This window comes from Anopheles merus, chromosome 2L, assembly GCF_017562075.2.
Source record: "Anopheles merus strain MAF chromosome 2L, AmerM5.1, whole genome shotgun sequence".
In the NCBI taxonomy this organism is placed as follows: domain Eukaryota; kingdom Metazoa; phylum Arthropoda; class Insecta; order Diptera; family Culicidae; genus Anopheles; species Anopheles merus.
This window is the reverse complement of record NC_054083.1, coordinates 22,494,472-22,511,086: the sequence shown is the minus strand read 5'-3', so window position 1 is coordinate 22,511,086 and position 16,615 is coordinate 22,494,472. Positions and strand designations below refer to the sequence as shown.

General features: G+C 49.3%; 3 protein-coding genes and 1 long non-coding RNA gene across 5 annotated transcripts; 2 read left to right on the top strand and 2 right to left on the bottom strand.

Annotated features, from left to right (window-relative positions):
* The first annotated feature begins 883 nt into the window (after positions 1-883).
* Positions 884-2,274, top strand: LOC121592455. The gene is made up of 2 exons (XR_006004667.1): positions 884-1,101; positions 1,209-2,274. It is a non-coding gene; the product is annotated as an uncharacterized LOC121592455 (long non-coding RNA).
* Positions 2,275-2,728: 454 nt separating this feature from the next.
* On the bottom strand, positions 2,729-11,051 carry LOC121592454 (WD repeat, SAM and U-box domain-containing protein 1-like). The gene is made up of 8 exons (XM_041913903.1): positions 10,149-11,051; positions 8,838-8,952; positions 4,292-4,491; positions 4,107-4,228; positions 3,954-4,043; positions 3,633-3,870; positions 3,212-3,543; positions 2,729-3,122 (listed from the first exon to the last, which is right to left on the bottom strand). Exons 1-8 carry the CDS (start codon positions 10,250-10,252, stop codon positions 2,938-2,940), a joined length of 1,386 nt encoding a protein of 461 aa, XP_041769837.1. The 5' UTR covers positions 10,253-11,051; the 3' UTR covers positions 2,729-2,937.
* Positions 6,286-9,007, top strand: LOC121592452 (anaphase-promoting complex subunit 5). Its single transcript, XM_041913899.1, has one exon. It carries the CDS (start codon positions 6,523-6,525, stop codon positions 8,812-8,814), a length of 2,292 nt encoding a protein of 763 aa, XP_041769833.1. The 5' UTR covers positions 6,286-6,522; the 3' UTR covers positions 8,815-9,007.
* A 99-nt stretch (positions 11,052-11,150) lies between the features above and the next one.
* On the bottom strand, positions 11,151-13,964 carry LOC121592453 (aspartate--tRNA ligase, cytoplasmic). 2 transcript variants are annotated; one of them, XM_041913902.1, is made up of 5 exons: positions 13,787-13,964; positions 13,217-13,346; positions 12,330-13,074; positions 12,016-12,250; positions 11,151-11,930 (listed from the first exon to the last, which is right to left on the bottom strand). In XM_041913902.1, the coding sequence occupies exons 2-5, from the start codon at positions 13,319-13,321 to the stop codon at positions 11,384-11,386; spliced, it is 1,632 nt and encodes a 543-aa protein (XP_041769836.1). In that variant the 5' UTR covers positions 13,322-13,346; positions 13,787-13,964; the 3' UTR covers positions 11,151-11,383. The 2 variants fall into 2 exon arrangements, with proteins under 2 accessions (XP_041769836.1, XP_041769835.1); XM_041913901.1 differs by having other exon boundaries at positions 13,217-13,342; positions 13,787-13,963.
* Between the last annotated feature and the right edge of the window lie 2,651 nt (positions 13,965-16,615).

Here is a 16,615-nt window from a genome sequence, read left to right as displayed (position 1 = left end):
TCGCTGTTGCTACAAATTTCTTTGGAAATTTCCATCTCTTTAAGCTTCTTCTTTGTAAAAAGCCAAATGTACAAATTGTCGCAACGGCTTAGCTGTTTTTTTTTTATCTCGACAGCACCTCGAATGTGATCCTCCACTTCTTCCCCCTGGCTCCCGGGAGCGCAAAGAGATGCGCAGACGCTTCGCACCGTAAAGCCAACAATAAAACGATCCAATACGAATAGGATGCATGTATTTGCATAGATAACACCATTTTCCAGCTCCAGCATCTACACTACCAGTTGGCGCGATTTAGTAGTACCGTGTGTGTATGTGTGTGTTAGTGGTTGTTCTACGGGTAGAGTGGTTGTAGTGTTGTGTAGTGTCGTGTGCCGCACAAGTTTCGCTCGTCTAGTAGGAAGCGAGACAGCACCAGAGCAGCAGCACGACGATCGTGTCAGGTAAGAAGATCGCCCGCTATTAGTACACAGACGGTGTTGCCCTGTGCAAGGTGTTAGCAAAGAGCCTCACCATACTAGACCCCAGACACAGACAGCAGCAGCAGTACGTACGAGCGTAGTGTGCCGGCATGGAGCGATATCTTATCAATTATCACATATTTGTTCTTTTCGCACACACACATACACTTTAGCGTTGCAGAAGCACCTCTTTACCCTTGGCCATAGGCCGAGGCACGGAAAGAAAGACAGGGAGACGGCCATGATGACGTGAACCATTAGCTCCTTCCTTTCGGTGGCAGACGGGGTGGGGTTTTTTTTTGGTACAAAAAGGTACACGGGGAGAATGACAGGGGGGGGGGGGGGGGGGGGGAGTACAAGTGGTTCCACTGTACCGTACACGAACGGGGTGGTTTTGTGTGCAGAGCAGCAGGGTCCCGCTTTCGGAAGGCTATAGGAAGCTATCGCACCGGCACGTCAGCTCATTTCGTGTCGAAACGTGGTCGAAGTCACATTGCTCTGCGGGGTGGAACGATGTCACCTAGAGTGCCTACGTCGTCGTCGTTGGATCTGTTCGGCAAGGGAAGCAGCGGTGGTCATGTCACCACATCCAACCAGCCAACCAACGTCGGGAAGCTGGTTTCGTTGTGACACCAAAGTGACTGTATGTGTGCGCGTGTGTTAGCGTGTTTGTGTGACTGTGTGCGGGCACCCGTATGTGTGTACAGTTTGTGGCTGCCGTGGCAAGAGGGTTCTGTTTTGTTTTTTTAGGTAAATATTAACCCAGCAAGCCCATCTTTTGCTCATCGATCCGGGCACACGGACGCACAGACGGACGGGCGGATGGACCCGCAACGCATCAGCTTCACGTGCGCGCAACGCTCAGCGGCCCAACTGAGTGGACCGAGCAGAGGGTCCGTGACCGATCTTGTTTGTGTTAACAGTACAGTTTGCGCTTCGATCGTTCGGATAGGTTGCCATTAAGAACAACCTGAGGGCGGCCACGTTTTCTGCGGGTTGCAAAGATGGTACAGAGTACGGTACAGGAGGGCTGCGGGATTACATCCCAAACGTGCGATGACGTAAGCGGTCAATACTTCATTGTACGCATAGTGCAGACACCTGTAACAGTAGCTTTCGGTGGTGGTGACGACGGTTGCCAAGTTCGATCGTACCAGGATCGCAATCGAATATGAAAATAAAGAGAGCTATCCGTCGACAGTAGGGATATAATTCACTGTCATGGAATTGCTCTCTTTATGTACAATTCGATATTCAACGTGCAACGTGCCAGAGGTGTCAACGTTGCGTCATTAAAGGGGGGGGGGGGTCGTCTTCATCTCTCGAATTGCTGGACCATGCCATGTGACCGCCATATGACGCAGAAGAAGAATTCCGCATTTATTGCACCTCAAATTTGATAAAAATCTATTTCCTATATAGCGGATGGACAGATGATAGCAGCTTAATGATGACCTTAGTTTTATTTCTCCCAAAATGAAAGCACACGTGCTCTCGTCACTCCAATTATTGTGTAGGTATGCGATCGGCCATTACTGTGACTTTCCTTCCCACGTGTACCGGGGAGCAAGAAGAAGAAGAAAAAACATAGCAAACAACAATAAATTCATATTTTTCCCTGGCTCGTTTAGTTCAACAAGTTTGTAAGCACTTAAAATATCATTTATTTCAACCGCACACAATCCACTCTCGTTACGACGTGAGGGTACCCCCGGGGAGAGGTATTACAATGTGAGTTGATTGTATGGCAAAAAAAGAAAGAGAGAGAGAGAGAGAGAGAGAGAGAGAGAGAGAGAGAGAGAGAGAGAGAGAGAGAGAGAGCAAAACAGGATGGAACGGTGGGATGGGGTATGCAGGGGCGGCAGAAAGTCTCTTATCAGGCGTGTGTGGTTGCTGTTGTTTGCTTCTAATACCGGCACGAAAGTACAATGATTTAGCACGTCGTAGCAGTTGGAATATGGTGGCAAAGAGAGGGCGGGAGAGAGAGAGCGCGGGAACCCATCAGGTGTTCCGAGGTGATCAGAACAGGAGCGGCATACGTACGTTTGCTGGATCGCTAGATGTGTTAACGTGGCGCAATAGGTATCGAGAGTCGCTCTATCGCACATCTTATCGCACAACGCGGCACTGGATCGCCCCCTCATGAGGGGCACAGAGAGAAAGCGAGAGAGAGAGAGAGAGAGATAGCAAAGAGTAGGACACTGTACTGCAGGTGCTTTATCGATTGCTGCCTTTTTAACCATTAGAGAAAAAAACAACACATAATGTGCTGCAGTGTGCAATCGATGATAGTAACATTTTTATATAGCAAATACGAGAAATTTTACAATAAAAATTACATTCCAACAGCAAACGTGTGTGGGTCACGTGTGTTTACAACCTGTCTTTGCTTAGCAAAACTCGAAATGATTATATAGCTAAGGCACAAATGCTACAATGCTGGTGTTGGTATGAAGTTGGTTGGTGTTGGTACGATGATTCAGGAATTGTTCATCCCGGCTCCCGATTCGACGTCGAGCGACCGCATGTAGTCCTCGATCTGCTGCTTCAGTTTGCCATTTTCCACCAGCTCGTCTGTCGACAGTTCCAGGTTGGTCATTGGCGAGACGGCTTTCTCGCGGGAAAACCATTCCCTAATTGCGGACCGTTCGTACGTGAAACCGTCTGAGATGTGGGGAAAGTGAACAATAAAGAAATCTTAAATTAATATTCCAATTTCGTAGAAAAAAAAGCCCTTTCAAAGAAAACTCTACCTTCCGCGTAGACCGGATCCTTCATCAGCTCGTGCGTGATCGGACAGATAAACTCGAGCGGTATCTCGGACGTCTTCACCGCCAACGAGAACAGCAGCGAGCGTATGCCGGTTATGTGCGAGCCGACGCTTAGCCGGCCGGTCAAATCCCACACCACGATCGTGCGATCGTTCGACCCCGAAGCGATCACCGACGAATCGCTATTGATTGCCAAACAGTTGACGTACCGCAGGTGCTCCGACAGTGTCTTGAGGCACGTGCCCTGCTGGTTCCAGATTTTGATCGTCTTGTCCAGGCTGCAGGAAAATAGTAGCGTCCCGGTTGGGTTGAACCTACAGCTCCAAGACCCGCAGGGGAAAAAAAACAGCGCCCCCATTGTAGGAAAATCCTTTCAATGCCTTACCGCTAGAGCGGGACTTACCGTACGCAGGTGACGGAGCTACCGTGGGCCGATATGGTTTGCACGCAGCTAGCATTCATCACCTCGGTACTGTAGATGGTCGACTGGCCGGCAAAGTGTTCCTGGGGGCTGGTGGGAATGAGCCGCGATCGGCGGCTTCGGTCGATGTTGCTTGGCATAAAGAAGATTCTCCAGATTTTGATGTAATGGTCCGTGCCGCACGTAGCGACTGTGTAAATTAGCGAACATTTGTCGGTTGCTGATCGGTGGTGTTGAGGGAAGAGAAGAAGAGGTACATTGGAATTGTGACCTTGAAACTCTAGCTTTATCAAGCGAACTTACGATCTGTGTGGACAATTTTACAAAAATCCGCCGACAGCACTCCCATATCATGTGCGGCATCGATCGAACAGTCTGCCGACGAGAGATCTCCTGCGAAGAAAGAGACACAATTTATTAATAAATGCACAACGCCATGACCTGCAGTGAACGTACCAGCAAAATCATTTTCAACAGCATACAGTCTCACATTGCCCAACGTGCATGCGGTCAGCAGGATGTCCGAGTCGCTTGAAAACGCCATCGTATGAACCGCCTCATCGTGTACCTTTACATGGCTGGAAAACGAGAGAGATTGTCAGTTAGAAGTGCACACGCAAAATTGCCATACAAAACCGTACCCCTTCAGGCTTTTATCCTGTCCCCAGATGCAAATCGAACCACTGTCGTCCGAGCTGACGATCGTCGATCCGTTCGGGCTGAAGATGCATGCCCGGATCGCTTCGCCGCCCTCCTGATTGATCACATTTGAAATTTGGCCATTGCTCAGATTCCACAGTATCACTGTACCGTCGACGGAAGCGGATGCAAGCACGGCTCCCTGTGAAGAAAGTGTGGCGTTATTTGTAGGGTAGTCTTTCTAGGAAAAGTCTTTTTAGGCCGTTCACAAGGGCAGAGGAAGCGTGGTAGGCCCAAATTGAGGTGGGACGATGGCGGGGAGGCGTCCGCCTTGCCGGGATAATGGATTGGTAGACAAAGACGCGAGACCGTTAGCGGTTTCGGACACTCCTTAGACAGACCAAGACCACAAAAAGCGGCTGTAGCGCTGGATAAAGTAAGTATATAATTTTCCTTTTCGTGCAATATCAATATGTTTCGCCTAACTTAATATCTAATCATGGCCTATATACCCTTCAAATATTCCGAGTAATAATGTCTAAAAGAATTGTCGTATGGTAATAAGATAATACGTGGGTATCAACACCAACGACCATTATTCAAATCTCACTTGCTTCAGTGCTTGTGGTTTCGATTGGAGTTTAGTATTTAAGCTATCGTATCGCCGTTTTAGTTTTAGCTATGCATAGCTTCAATGCGAAACCATACAACAGTACAGAGGGAATGAAAAAGCTCTCAAAACAAAGAAAGCTCCGTTAAGAAATCAACAGATGGCGCCACCAGCTTTTTTATGTTTTTAGAATGCATCAGTCGTTTTCCGTCTGCTAACGAAGCATTTTTAGATTCCTTTTAGTTTGAGAGCTTGAGCCGTTCATAGAACCCCGATTATTGGTCGTTTAGTGGAGTTGCGGCACTTGGTTAGTAGTTTTCCAAGCGCCACAGATTAAGCTTAAAAGACTTGAAAATCTAATATCCATAGAAAAAAACGAAAGCTCCCTAGCTTCATTAGTTTGCACAATAGATGGCGTATTAGGCTGCGCTATGGCACCAATCGAACACGACATCCGACTCGAACAAACCCATATAATCATATGGAGGTGCACTGTCAGACACAAACAAGCAAACAAGACAAACATGTCAAATCCCATACATTTTTCATGTTCGATGTCGTGTTTGATTGGTGCTAGAGCGCCGGGTTACACTTCATCATTATATTGCTGTCCTTTTCTTGCAATATGTTTCGACAAGTTTCATCTAATCATGTCCTATATAGCCTTCTAACTTTCTGAGCAAAAATCTATATGAATGGTCGTGTGGTCAGATACGTGGGTATCAACACCAACGACCATTACTCAAATCTCACTTGCTTCAGTGCTGGTGGTTTCCATTGGAGTTTAGTATTTAAACAATCGTATCGCCGTTCTTGTTCAAGCGATTCATAACTTCAATGCGAAACCATATAACAGTACAGAGGAAATGAGAAAGCTCTCCTCCAAGCGAGGAAGTTCCTCTGGTTGGGTATCCCACAAACAGATGTCGCCACCAGTTTTTGCTATTTTTAGAATGCATGAGTCATTTGCCGTCTGCTAAACGAAGTCTTTCTATTTTCCGTTTAGGTTGAAAGCTTGAGTCCTTTAGAACCCGCTTAGTGGTCGTTTCGTAGAGTTGTGGCACTTGGGTAATAGTTTGTTTAATACACAATTAACATTTGTTAATTTGTGCGTAAATTTAACTCCGAGAGATACAATTTGGCCACGATGTTGCTTGTTGGCCGCCATTCAAATAGCGCCGCTTGTTTCCAATATTTTAGCAACCGTTTGCTGAAAGAATCTTGAATGCATGAAAGAAATTAAAAAAAAAAAGTAACAATCAAAATCAGTTTTTCAATCCACTCTTTCAAAATTCAAATTTGCCTGGCCTAACCTGGCTGTATTGCAAGAAGCCCTTTGCCAGCTGTCATTGCCGTCAAGCGCAATCGCGCCAAACGTCACAACACAAAACAAACGCCGGTTTCCAACGCAACGGTGCGCACTCCAACCCGCCCGGGAGGTTTTGTTATCGTTTTTTTTTTGTGCTTATTGGCGTGTCCCCGATGGTTCAAACCCGACGGGCACACCTCTTAGCCCGTAAACTGTTTCAGTGAAACCATTATCAACACATCAGAAAGTACCGTACCTCCGCAGCACCCCTTTGTATCGCGCCAAAAACACCATATCTCCTCCACCGTGTCAACATGAGCAAAAAAGACTCGGAAAATGTGTGCTTCTGGCTGCCAAACCAGACCGCCGGCAAGATGGACGTACTGACGCCGCACAAAATGATTGTCGTGTTTCTGATCCAGGAGTACCTGCGGCTAAAGAAAACGGTCACCGACGGGCAGGCGCACGCCGAGCAGCCGCACCAGATCGAGGTGAGTGCGGGCGACCGGAAGCGGTTCTGCATGCTGCTGCTGAAGCTGATCCAGTACCCCGACCTGCCGTACAAGGAGCTGTACGGGCTGCTGCTCTCCCCGGAGTACGGCGTCCATCCGGTGCATCTGGAGGAGTTTAAGAAGCTGATGAAGCTGCTAAAAACGGTCGGCATCGATGTGATGTTCGATCTGTACAACGAAATCGACAAGCTCATCATGGACAATACGGCCAGCTTTCAGATCGGCATCGTGGGCCTGTACCTGCGCAAAGTGTTCGTCACGATGGACCGGATGAGCTTTCACGAGATGAAGGACCTGTACCTGGCCACGATTGCGTACTACGACAAGGGCATGCACGCGATCCGGCTCGAGCCGGGACCGGATGCGAACTACCCCGACTGCGATAGTTTCCGGCAGCCGCCGCCAAACCAGTACACCCCGATCGAACCCTCCGACCATGGATCGCACTCGGCCAAGTGGTCGGTCAAACAGTCGGAGCTGTTCATCGCCCAGCAGAGCGCCCTGCTGAAGGAGAACGAAGCGAAGGCACTGCCGCCGAAGGAGCTGCAGAAGCGGCTGAACGAAATCATCCACGACCGGCCGTACTGTTCGCAGGCCTACTTTCTCAGCTACATGAACAACGTGCGGGTGCGCGAGTTCTTCGGTGCGGTGCATGCGCTGCAGCGCGTGTTCGATCGCACCCCGTCGGCCGGTGCACCACCGCCGGCCACCTCAGCGGGCGCATCGGAAGGGAAGGACTACCAGTACTCCAGCCTAAACCTGGCCATCCTGCACGCCGAGTTCGGGCACCCGCGGCTGGCCCGGGCCTGTTTGCGCGAGTGCGTCATGCTGGCGCAGGAAAACGGCGACCCGACCTGTTTGCAGCTGGCCCACGCCTGGCTGTCCCACCTGGAGGGCCACTGTATGCCGCTGCCGGACAAAACCACCAGCGGCAGTCTCTTCCATGCCACCTCGCTGCACATCCTGTCCCACCTGCGGCAAGGGTCGATTGCGGGCCGCCGCCCATCGGAGCTGTTCGGGCTGCTGATGGTAAACGATCTGCTCAACTGTCAGCGCTCGATGATGGACCTGGTCGCGACCGGCATTGCGGAACGGACCGCACTCTGGACGGTGTACGGCAAGCACGAGCAGGCATCACTCTGCGCCCAGCTGCTGCTTAACGTCGAGCTGAAATCGCTCGACAAAACGTACAACGGGAACGGCATCTGCCAGGTGCTCTGTGCGCTGGTCGTACGGCTGGCACATCTGGGCGAGTTTGGGCACGCGCTCGTAGTACTCCAGCACGCCAAGCAACGGTTCCCGCGGTACCCGCAGTCCCGCGACTGGCACCTAACCGACCATTACGTCAGTGTGCTGCGTGCCCTCTACCGTGGTCGGTTTGCCGAAGCGAACGCCGAATGTCAGCACCTGCACTCGTACGACCCGCACCTGGCCCTGCTCCAGTTCGCGCACGTCGCGCTGTGCAGGCAGGACTTTGGCACGGCGGAAACATTCCTCGCCCAGCTGCTGGCGGACGAAGCGCTGGCCCCGCTGATGCGCATCCGCGCGCTGCTACTGTCCGCCAACGTGCACATCCACAGCGGGCAGGCGAAAGCGTTCAACCAGCTGAACGCCGCCCAAATGTACGCCCAAAAGTATCACCTACAGTACGAGGAGGCGCTGGTGAATCTGCACCTTGCGTACCTGCTGCTGACGCACCTGCACGCACCGAAGCAAGCGTTCGCTGCGCTGAAAGCCGGCCTGGAGACGATCCTTGCCAACGGGCCGCTTTACGATCGGGCCCGTGCACTGTTCCTGTTTGCCCGTACGCTCGTCGAGATGGAGCGACACGGGGCGACAGATGGGGAGGAGGAGGAGACTGCCACCACGGCACAACTGCAGCAACTCACGACCATGCTGCCAACGTTCGAGGAAGCGGTCGAAATGTTCGAAAAGCTCGAATGCTACAGCAAGGCGAAGGATGTGTACGTGTACCTGGCGCGGACGTACCACGAGCTTGGTGCGGTCGAGAAGCGCAACCGGTACTCGTACCGGTACCGGCTGCTCGAGGAGCAGTACCCAACGGAGCGCCAGTACCTAAACGTGTTTCTGTGAACTGCATCTACTGATTCTCTTACCTTCGGCGACACGCGTACACTCGTCACTCCGTACCGGTGGCCGAGCAGGGGCGAGAATGGTTCTTCCCGGTAGCCGCTACCCGCCACCCAACGCCACACCCGCACCGTTTTGTCACTGTATCGGGGGGAGAGGGAGTAAAATAAAACGAAAATGCATTAGTCATGAGCAATTGCGACGTCCCAGGGCACTTATTTTTTAAAAAAGCTCACAAGCACATACAGACTAGTGATGCGTAAAGTTGGCAAAAATACGCAGTCGACTCCGATCCGACGAATAATTTCGGAATCGACTCCGGAAGGTAGGTCCGCCCAGCATTATACGGTGTCGTTCGGAAACTCCCGGAGTTGCCCCGAGTCGTCTGGAGTCGTCTGTAGTCGTTTCGGCCTACTCCGGACGACTCCGTCCATCTCCGAACGACTCCGGCCATCTCCGAACGACTCCAAACGACTTCAAAAGACTCCGGGGTGGAACTCGAGGTGGAATTAGTGGTTCAGATTTTGACGAAGTCGAAATCGGACTAACAATAGCCAGAGTCGGATCGGAGTCGTTGGTGGGCGCCAAAGAGCACATCACTAATACAGACGACACAGTGGGAAGGAGGACAGCAAGGTGGAAACGGTAATGATCCTAATGTGCACCACCCGAGGCCATAACTCATCATCACCGGTAAAAGCTCGGACCTTTCTAGATGGTTATCGGGTGTGTGACAATTGGAAACCCATTGAAGTTGATTCGCTCGATAATGTTACTTTAAACTTTTTACACAGCAAGTAAGCTAACAGAAATGATTAAATCTAATTTTTCTTTGTTTTGATTAGTTTGTGCTATCTTTCTTCTACATTATTTTGCAGTTTTTTGCCACGTTTATGCATCAGATCACTCTGCAAGGAAAGCATTACTGTGCCAGCCTACTGTGTTAAGCAAACAGTCGAAACAAAGGCGGTCAGCGTGTCCATTGCACACCTTACCTCATTACCACCTGCACCACCTTCCCGGGTGGTGGGGTGGGTTCGCATGGGTTGGCGGGAAAAATGGCAAAAATATCGATTCTAACGGTTCGAAAGCAAATGATGAATAATTAAACCCCGAAGTCGATGAGAACAGCCGATCGATCCTCGGTGCATCATTGATACACGAATGGCATCAGCTTGTGAGCGAGCGTTGCCATATTTTTCGAGCATTCATTAGCATGGGAGTCATGGGAGACATTGGGATAACCGTCCCAGGGTTAAGTTGGAAAATGAGGGGAGGGGGAAATGGTAAAAATAATTGCACCCTAATGCATAATGATCGATCCGGCGGCGTCTTACCTTGACCCCGTCACCAGCAGCGCATTACCGTAGAAATCGAGCGACGTCACGTCGCTCGTGTGAGCAGTTAATTTTTGAAGAATGGTCGTCTTGGCAGCACTCATTGCACAGGCAAGAAGTGTAGATAAAATAGCACGATAGATTATTACACACCTATTGGCACACAAATTTCTTCTATCTACTGCTTGTCGACCTAAGAGAGCTGTTGCTAATTGGAGTGTTGTTGCTCTACACTTGCTATGCTCTTTCCTATCTTATCACATCACTAGAAGAAAAAAAGGGGCACACTAGGAGCACACAAAACACAGCAACCACCAGCAGTCACAAGTAACAGTGACACCTTGTCGTAATATATCCACCCTTGGCTCACGATTGACACAATCTCCTATTAACCGAGAGGAACATCCGGTTCGCTTGAGCACGCGACCGGTTATGCCGTGAGGACGATGATATGGTACATCCTTTCTCCCAGAAGGGTTTTTGTTTTGATTAAGCCTCACCACTCCCCATCCAAAACCTTATCGCGCTACACCCCAAAACCCCCAACACACACTCACACACAAACACATTTGATTGGTGTTAGCTGGAGTTTGCATTAGTGTGCGGGTTGATGCTTGTCATTCTATGTGGACTACACACACATACGCATGCCTATGGACTAATACTAAACTACAGAATTCCCATGGCCCTCTTGTCGTACTTAGGTGTGTAAGGGAGGGATGGTGGTAATGGGCACCTGTTGTTTGGCGTCCTTTAATGCACTATGCGGGGTACATAAGCATGCGGACGGCGCATGTACGTACATGGCTAGCTGTACTGCATTACTGCTCACCAACACAGCCATGCCGACTATGTTGATGTTAGTAACCCGTAGGTGATTAGTTTCAAAACAAAGCATGCGCTGCTGTGCTTTAGGATTGTTGTTGTTTTCAAACTTTCATCCCTTCTAGGGGGAGGGCACTTGCTTCAGCGAAGCACCTTCTTCATTTAAGGCTGTGTAAGTTAATGGTGCAGGTTTATTGCCTCCTGTTCCTTTTTTATTTCTTAACATTCGTGGTTGCATTGTTTGCCTGTTTTGCCAATCAGTCGTTTTCGATATTCTTATCCAAGCCAATTCACCCTCAGGCGCGTTTTTTTTGTGTCTGTCTTTTAAGTAACAGCAAACGGGGGTTTCCAATTCTCTTTGCACTGCCGAATGTGTGCGCTTTTGTCGACGACGAATCACCACCACCACCCTAGGGTGTTAATCGCTTCGGGTCGCGCGGGAACATGGACGTTTTGCGGATGTTGTCCAGCCCGAGGTAGAGCATCACGACCCGCTCCATGCCGATGCCGCCGCCGGCGTGCGGCGGACACCCGTACCGGAATGCGTCGATGTACGCGGCAATCTTCGACAGGTCGATACCGTGCAGCTTGGCCCGCTCGATCAGATACTCGGGATCGTGTATTCGCTGCGCGCCGGACAGTATTTCCTCCCCGCGCATAAACATGTCGTACGAGTTGGAGTACTTCGCGTTCGCCGGATCCGGCATCGTGTAGAACGGGCGCACCGCCAGCGGGAACTTGTCCAGGATGTAAAAGTCGGTGTCGTACTTTGCCTTCACCAGCCGGCCGAGCAGCTTCTCGCTCGGCGTGGAGAGATCCTCCTCGTCGTCCATCTGCACGCCCGCCTCGCGCAGCATCGCGACGGCCTGCGCGAACTCGAGCTTCAGCGGCGGCTCCAGGAACTTGAACGGTTCCACATTGTACTGCTGCCCGACGGCGGCGATCTCTTTCGCGTAGCTGTAAAAGAAAAGAAAAGAACGGATTAACACGTCAACAGGCAGACCGCGTCGGAACATTCGGCGCGCGCGCTTGCTACACGTACTGGTCGCGTAATCCTTTAAACATTTCCGTGAACGTGTTGCCGATCGTGTCGAGCACTTCGTGGTAGTGGTACTTGAATGCCATCTCCAGATCCAGCCCGACGAACTCGGTCAAGTGCCGGTGAGTGTTGGAATCTTCCGCCCGGAACACGGCCCCCACCGTAAACACCTTGTCGAAGTCGGCTGCGATCGCCATCTGTTTGTATAGCTGTGGCGACTGGGCCAAGTAAGCGGAATCTGTGAAATGTACCACAAAAAAGCTTATTAATAACTTTAGAAACAATCGTACAAACAAACGGTGCGCGCATACACGTACCTTTAAAATAGCTAACCGTAAACACGTTCGCGCCTCCCTCGCTGGCCGCCGAAATGATCTTCGGCGTGTGTATTTCGGTGAACCCCTTCGCCGTCAGCACGTCGCGGAACAACTTGCAGACGCCGGCCTCCAGCCGGAAGATGGCCTGGTTGGCCGGTGTGCGCAGATCCAGCACGCGATTGTCTAGCCGCGTGTCCTGGTTGACGCGAATCTTGAGCGCTTCCGGATCGTCCGACTTTTCTGGCCGCGACGCGTCCTCGATCTGTAGCGGCAGCTGCGCCTTGGCCGCCGACAGCAGGAACAGCTCCAGCACGTGCAGCTCGAGCGTCTGCTCGGTGCACGATTCGATCCGCTGCTCCACCGGCACCACCTTCGCCTTCAGATCGATGATGCTTTCGCGCGGTATGCTGCCGGAAAACTTGACCATCTGCTTCGACACCTGCTCGTTCACGGCCAGTAGGCACTGCACGGTGCTGCTCTGCTGGCGCAGCACCAGGAAGCACTGTTTGCCCTTGCAGCGGGACGTGTGCACCCGACCCCGTACCCACACCAGCGCATCCTTCTGGCAGTGGGAGAGATCGGACACGTTGACAAACACTCGCTCGGCACGCTTTTCGGCACTCTGTATCATCGGCATCGTACCATACCGACCTGCCGATTGGTCGACACCGTCGGCACCGGTGTCGTCAGCGCCCGCTCCCCCCGTACCGGCGGCAGCCGCTGCCGCTGCCTTATGTTCCGCTTTCTGTGATTGAAGAGAGAGAGAGGGGGGGGGTGGGGAATGAGTTCGAAATTATTACATGCGCACTCCCTATCAACCGGCAATGATGCAATGCTAGTGCAACATTTCCAGCAAGGTGAGCCAACACCGCCAACCCATTGCCTACCTTTGCCGCCTTCTCCGCATCTTTGGCTGCCTTTTTCGCGGCCTTCTTCGATGTCGCTTCCGCACCGGCACCAACCGGCTCTTCCTTGATCGTCTCGGTCACCATCGTCTCTGCTCAGAGTACCGTCTAGCTTGCGTGAAGATTCATAAATATACCGATGGTTGCCAAAAAAAGAGAAAAAAAAACGATCAAGTACACTCAATTAGAGGAAGTACGCGAATAGAATTCGTGTGTCGTCATGCGGTGTGTCACTCAGCCGTCTGATGAGGAAGTGGCACGAAACGGCTCTCCTAAATCTAGCTTGCATAATGTGATACACGCACGCATTATCTGCGTATTCTGCTTAAGAATATTCTTGTTAAGAAAACCTCTCTTCTCGCTTATCGCTTTCATGCGGCCACGAGTGCACCCATGCTTATCGCTTTTTGGGGAGATACTCGAAAGCTGTAGACTAGAAGAGCTAGGGGAAAAAAAACACCCGGCTTCCTGCGCAAAACTTAACCTCGTGGACATTTGCAATCGCTGCACACGGGGTAAACCAATAAATATTGTTCTACTCTATTTACTCACCTGCAAAACACAACACTTTGTAGGGAAACACAACTTATAAAAACACACTTTTTGATTACAATCGGCCGCAGTGCTCTCGCATTTCCAATGGTGTGCGCAGGAGGACGAAAAATTGCATCAAGTTCAAGGCAGGCTAGCACACCACGTCGTTTGACGTTTCGGTTCGTTCGTGGAAGTGTTTAGGTGCGAGTGGGAGAAGTGTGAGGCAATTCCCAATGGACAAAACTCGACTATATGGCGCTGAGCTGACATTTATTTTCTATTGTTCGGAGTAGTGATGAGTGCAGATTCCGAACATTTCGGAATCGTCGGCAGGATTCGGAGTCTTCTAGTGTCTGAAGCCGAAGTCGAAGCTGCTCGGTGTCATAATCGGCTGGAAGTTGTTTTATATGACGAATAATAAAACAATAATTTATTCTAAATCCATTTTTCCTGTACGATGTTTTTCCAAGCACCACAGATCCACTAAAAGACTCCTAAATGGGGTGTAACGAGGTCTCAAGCTTTCAGTCTTTACGGGCGCCACAAATTTGGTCTCTACTTTTTTTTTTTTTAATAATACCCAACACGCTTTGCGAACTACGTTCCACAGGAGTTCGATTTCCAAGCGCCACAGATTAAGCTTAAACGACTGGAAAATTGAATATCCATAGGAAAAAAATGAAAGCTTCACAGCTTCATTGGTTTGATCAACAGATGGCGTATTGTAATATACTCATCATTATATTGCTATCCTTTTCTTGCAATGTGTTTCGACAAGTTTCATCTTATAATGACCTATATACCCAAATAGCCAAAATTGCTTAAGCAGCTCATTTTGGCACGCTAAAGATCGCTGCTCTAATTCGCCTTTTGCAGTAGATAAATAGCATCAAAGTTCCAGGTGGATCTTTCAAACAGCGCCTAAGCAGCTTCCTTATGCCACGGTGCCAGGGATTATTTTTGTTTGCGATTTATTTTCAAGCAAGGCATCATCAATGAAATAAACAACACGATTTGTGTTTTGTTATGTGCTTGTTTATTTTAAAACTCCAAAAGCTCTTGAATTTCACATAATTTTACACAGTTTAATAAAAAATCACAATCACTCCACTCAACATTCTTTCTTCAATTAATTTATCTAACTTGTACAGCAGCAACGAGATGATTGACGGCGTCTGTCTTTGACACTTTGACAAGAGCCACCTTGAACCGATGCCATGCATTAAATAGCTATAAAGTTCCACCAAGTTCGGTACACACTCTTAATAAGCCTAAAGGTTCTATCATCAACCCTACACATAGTGCTAATCAGCCGCAAAGTTCCAAAGAGTACCGTGTGCTTGTTAAAAAGCTTTATGGTTCCACCAAGTACCGTTTCGTCTCTTAATCAGTCACAAAGTACGACATCGGACCGATTTTTCGTTAAACAGCCCCAAATCAGCTATAAAGTACGAGCTGGCTATTTGGGTAGCCTTCTAACTTTCTGAGCAAAAATCTATATGAATGGTCGTGTGGTCAGATACGTGGGTATCAACACCAACGACCATTTCTCAAATCTCACTTGCTTCAGTACTGGTAGGTTCCGTTGGAGTTTAGTATTTAAACAATCGTATCGCTGTTCTAGTTCTAGCGATGCATAACTTCAATGCGAAACCATACAACAGTACAGAGGAAATGAGAAAGCTCTCCTCCAAGCGAGGAAGCTCCACAGGTTGGGTATCCCACAAACAGATGGCGCCACCAGCTTTTTTGCTATTTTTAGAATGCATGAGTCGTTTGCCGTCTGCTAAACGAAGTCTTTCTATATTCCGTTTAGGTAGAGAATTTGAGGCGTTTAGAAGCCGTTTAGTGGTCGTTTAGTGGATTTGTGGCACTTGGGTTTATTCTAATTCTAATTTAAGTATTTTTCATTAAGCCGCGGAACGGTGAAATCGAGAGAGACGTTAAAATAGTTTTTACTCGGTTGAGAGTTGTTGGAGAAGAGAGTGTATTGGTTAAGCCGGACGGAAATGCGCGTGTCGGTGTTGAAACGTTAAGGACGAGAAAGAACGTGTATGGAGGAAGCCAACGTTTTTATAGCAGCGGTCCCAAATAGCCAGAGTAGCTTAAGCAGCTCATTTTGGCACGCTAAAGATCGCTGCTCTAATTCGCCTTTTGCAGTAGATAAACAGCATCAAAGTTCTATGTGGGTCTTTCAAACAGCGCCTAAGCAGCTTCCTTATGCCGCGATGCCAGGGATTATTTTTCTTTGTGTTTTATTTTCAAGCAAGCGTCATCGATGAAATAAACAACAAGATTTGTTTCGTTTAAACACATATGTATATTTTCCCAAGCGCCACAGATTAAGCTTAAACGACTGGAAAATTGAATATCCATAGGAAAAAAATGAAAGCTTCACAGCTTCATTGGTTTGATCAATAGATGGCGTATTACAACTCATCATTATATTGCTATCCTTTTCTTGCAATGTGTTTCGACAAGTTTCATCTTATAATGACCTATATAGCCTTCTAACTTTCTGAGCAAAAATCTATATGAATGGTCGTGTGGTCAGATACGTGGGTATCAACACCAACGACCATTACTCAAATCTCACTTGCTTCAGTACTGGTGGTTTCCGTTGGAGTTTAGTATTTAAACAATCGTATCGCCGTTCTAGTTCTAGCGATGCATAACTTCAATGCGAAACCATACAACAGTACAGAGGAAATGAGAAAGCTCTCCTCCAAGCGAGGAAGCTCCACAGGTTGGGTATCCCACAAACAGATGGCGCCACCAGCTTTTTTGCTATTTTTAGAATGCATGAGTCGTTTGCCGTCTGCTAAACGAAGTCTTTCTATATTCCGT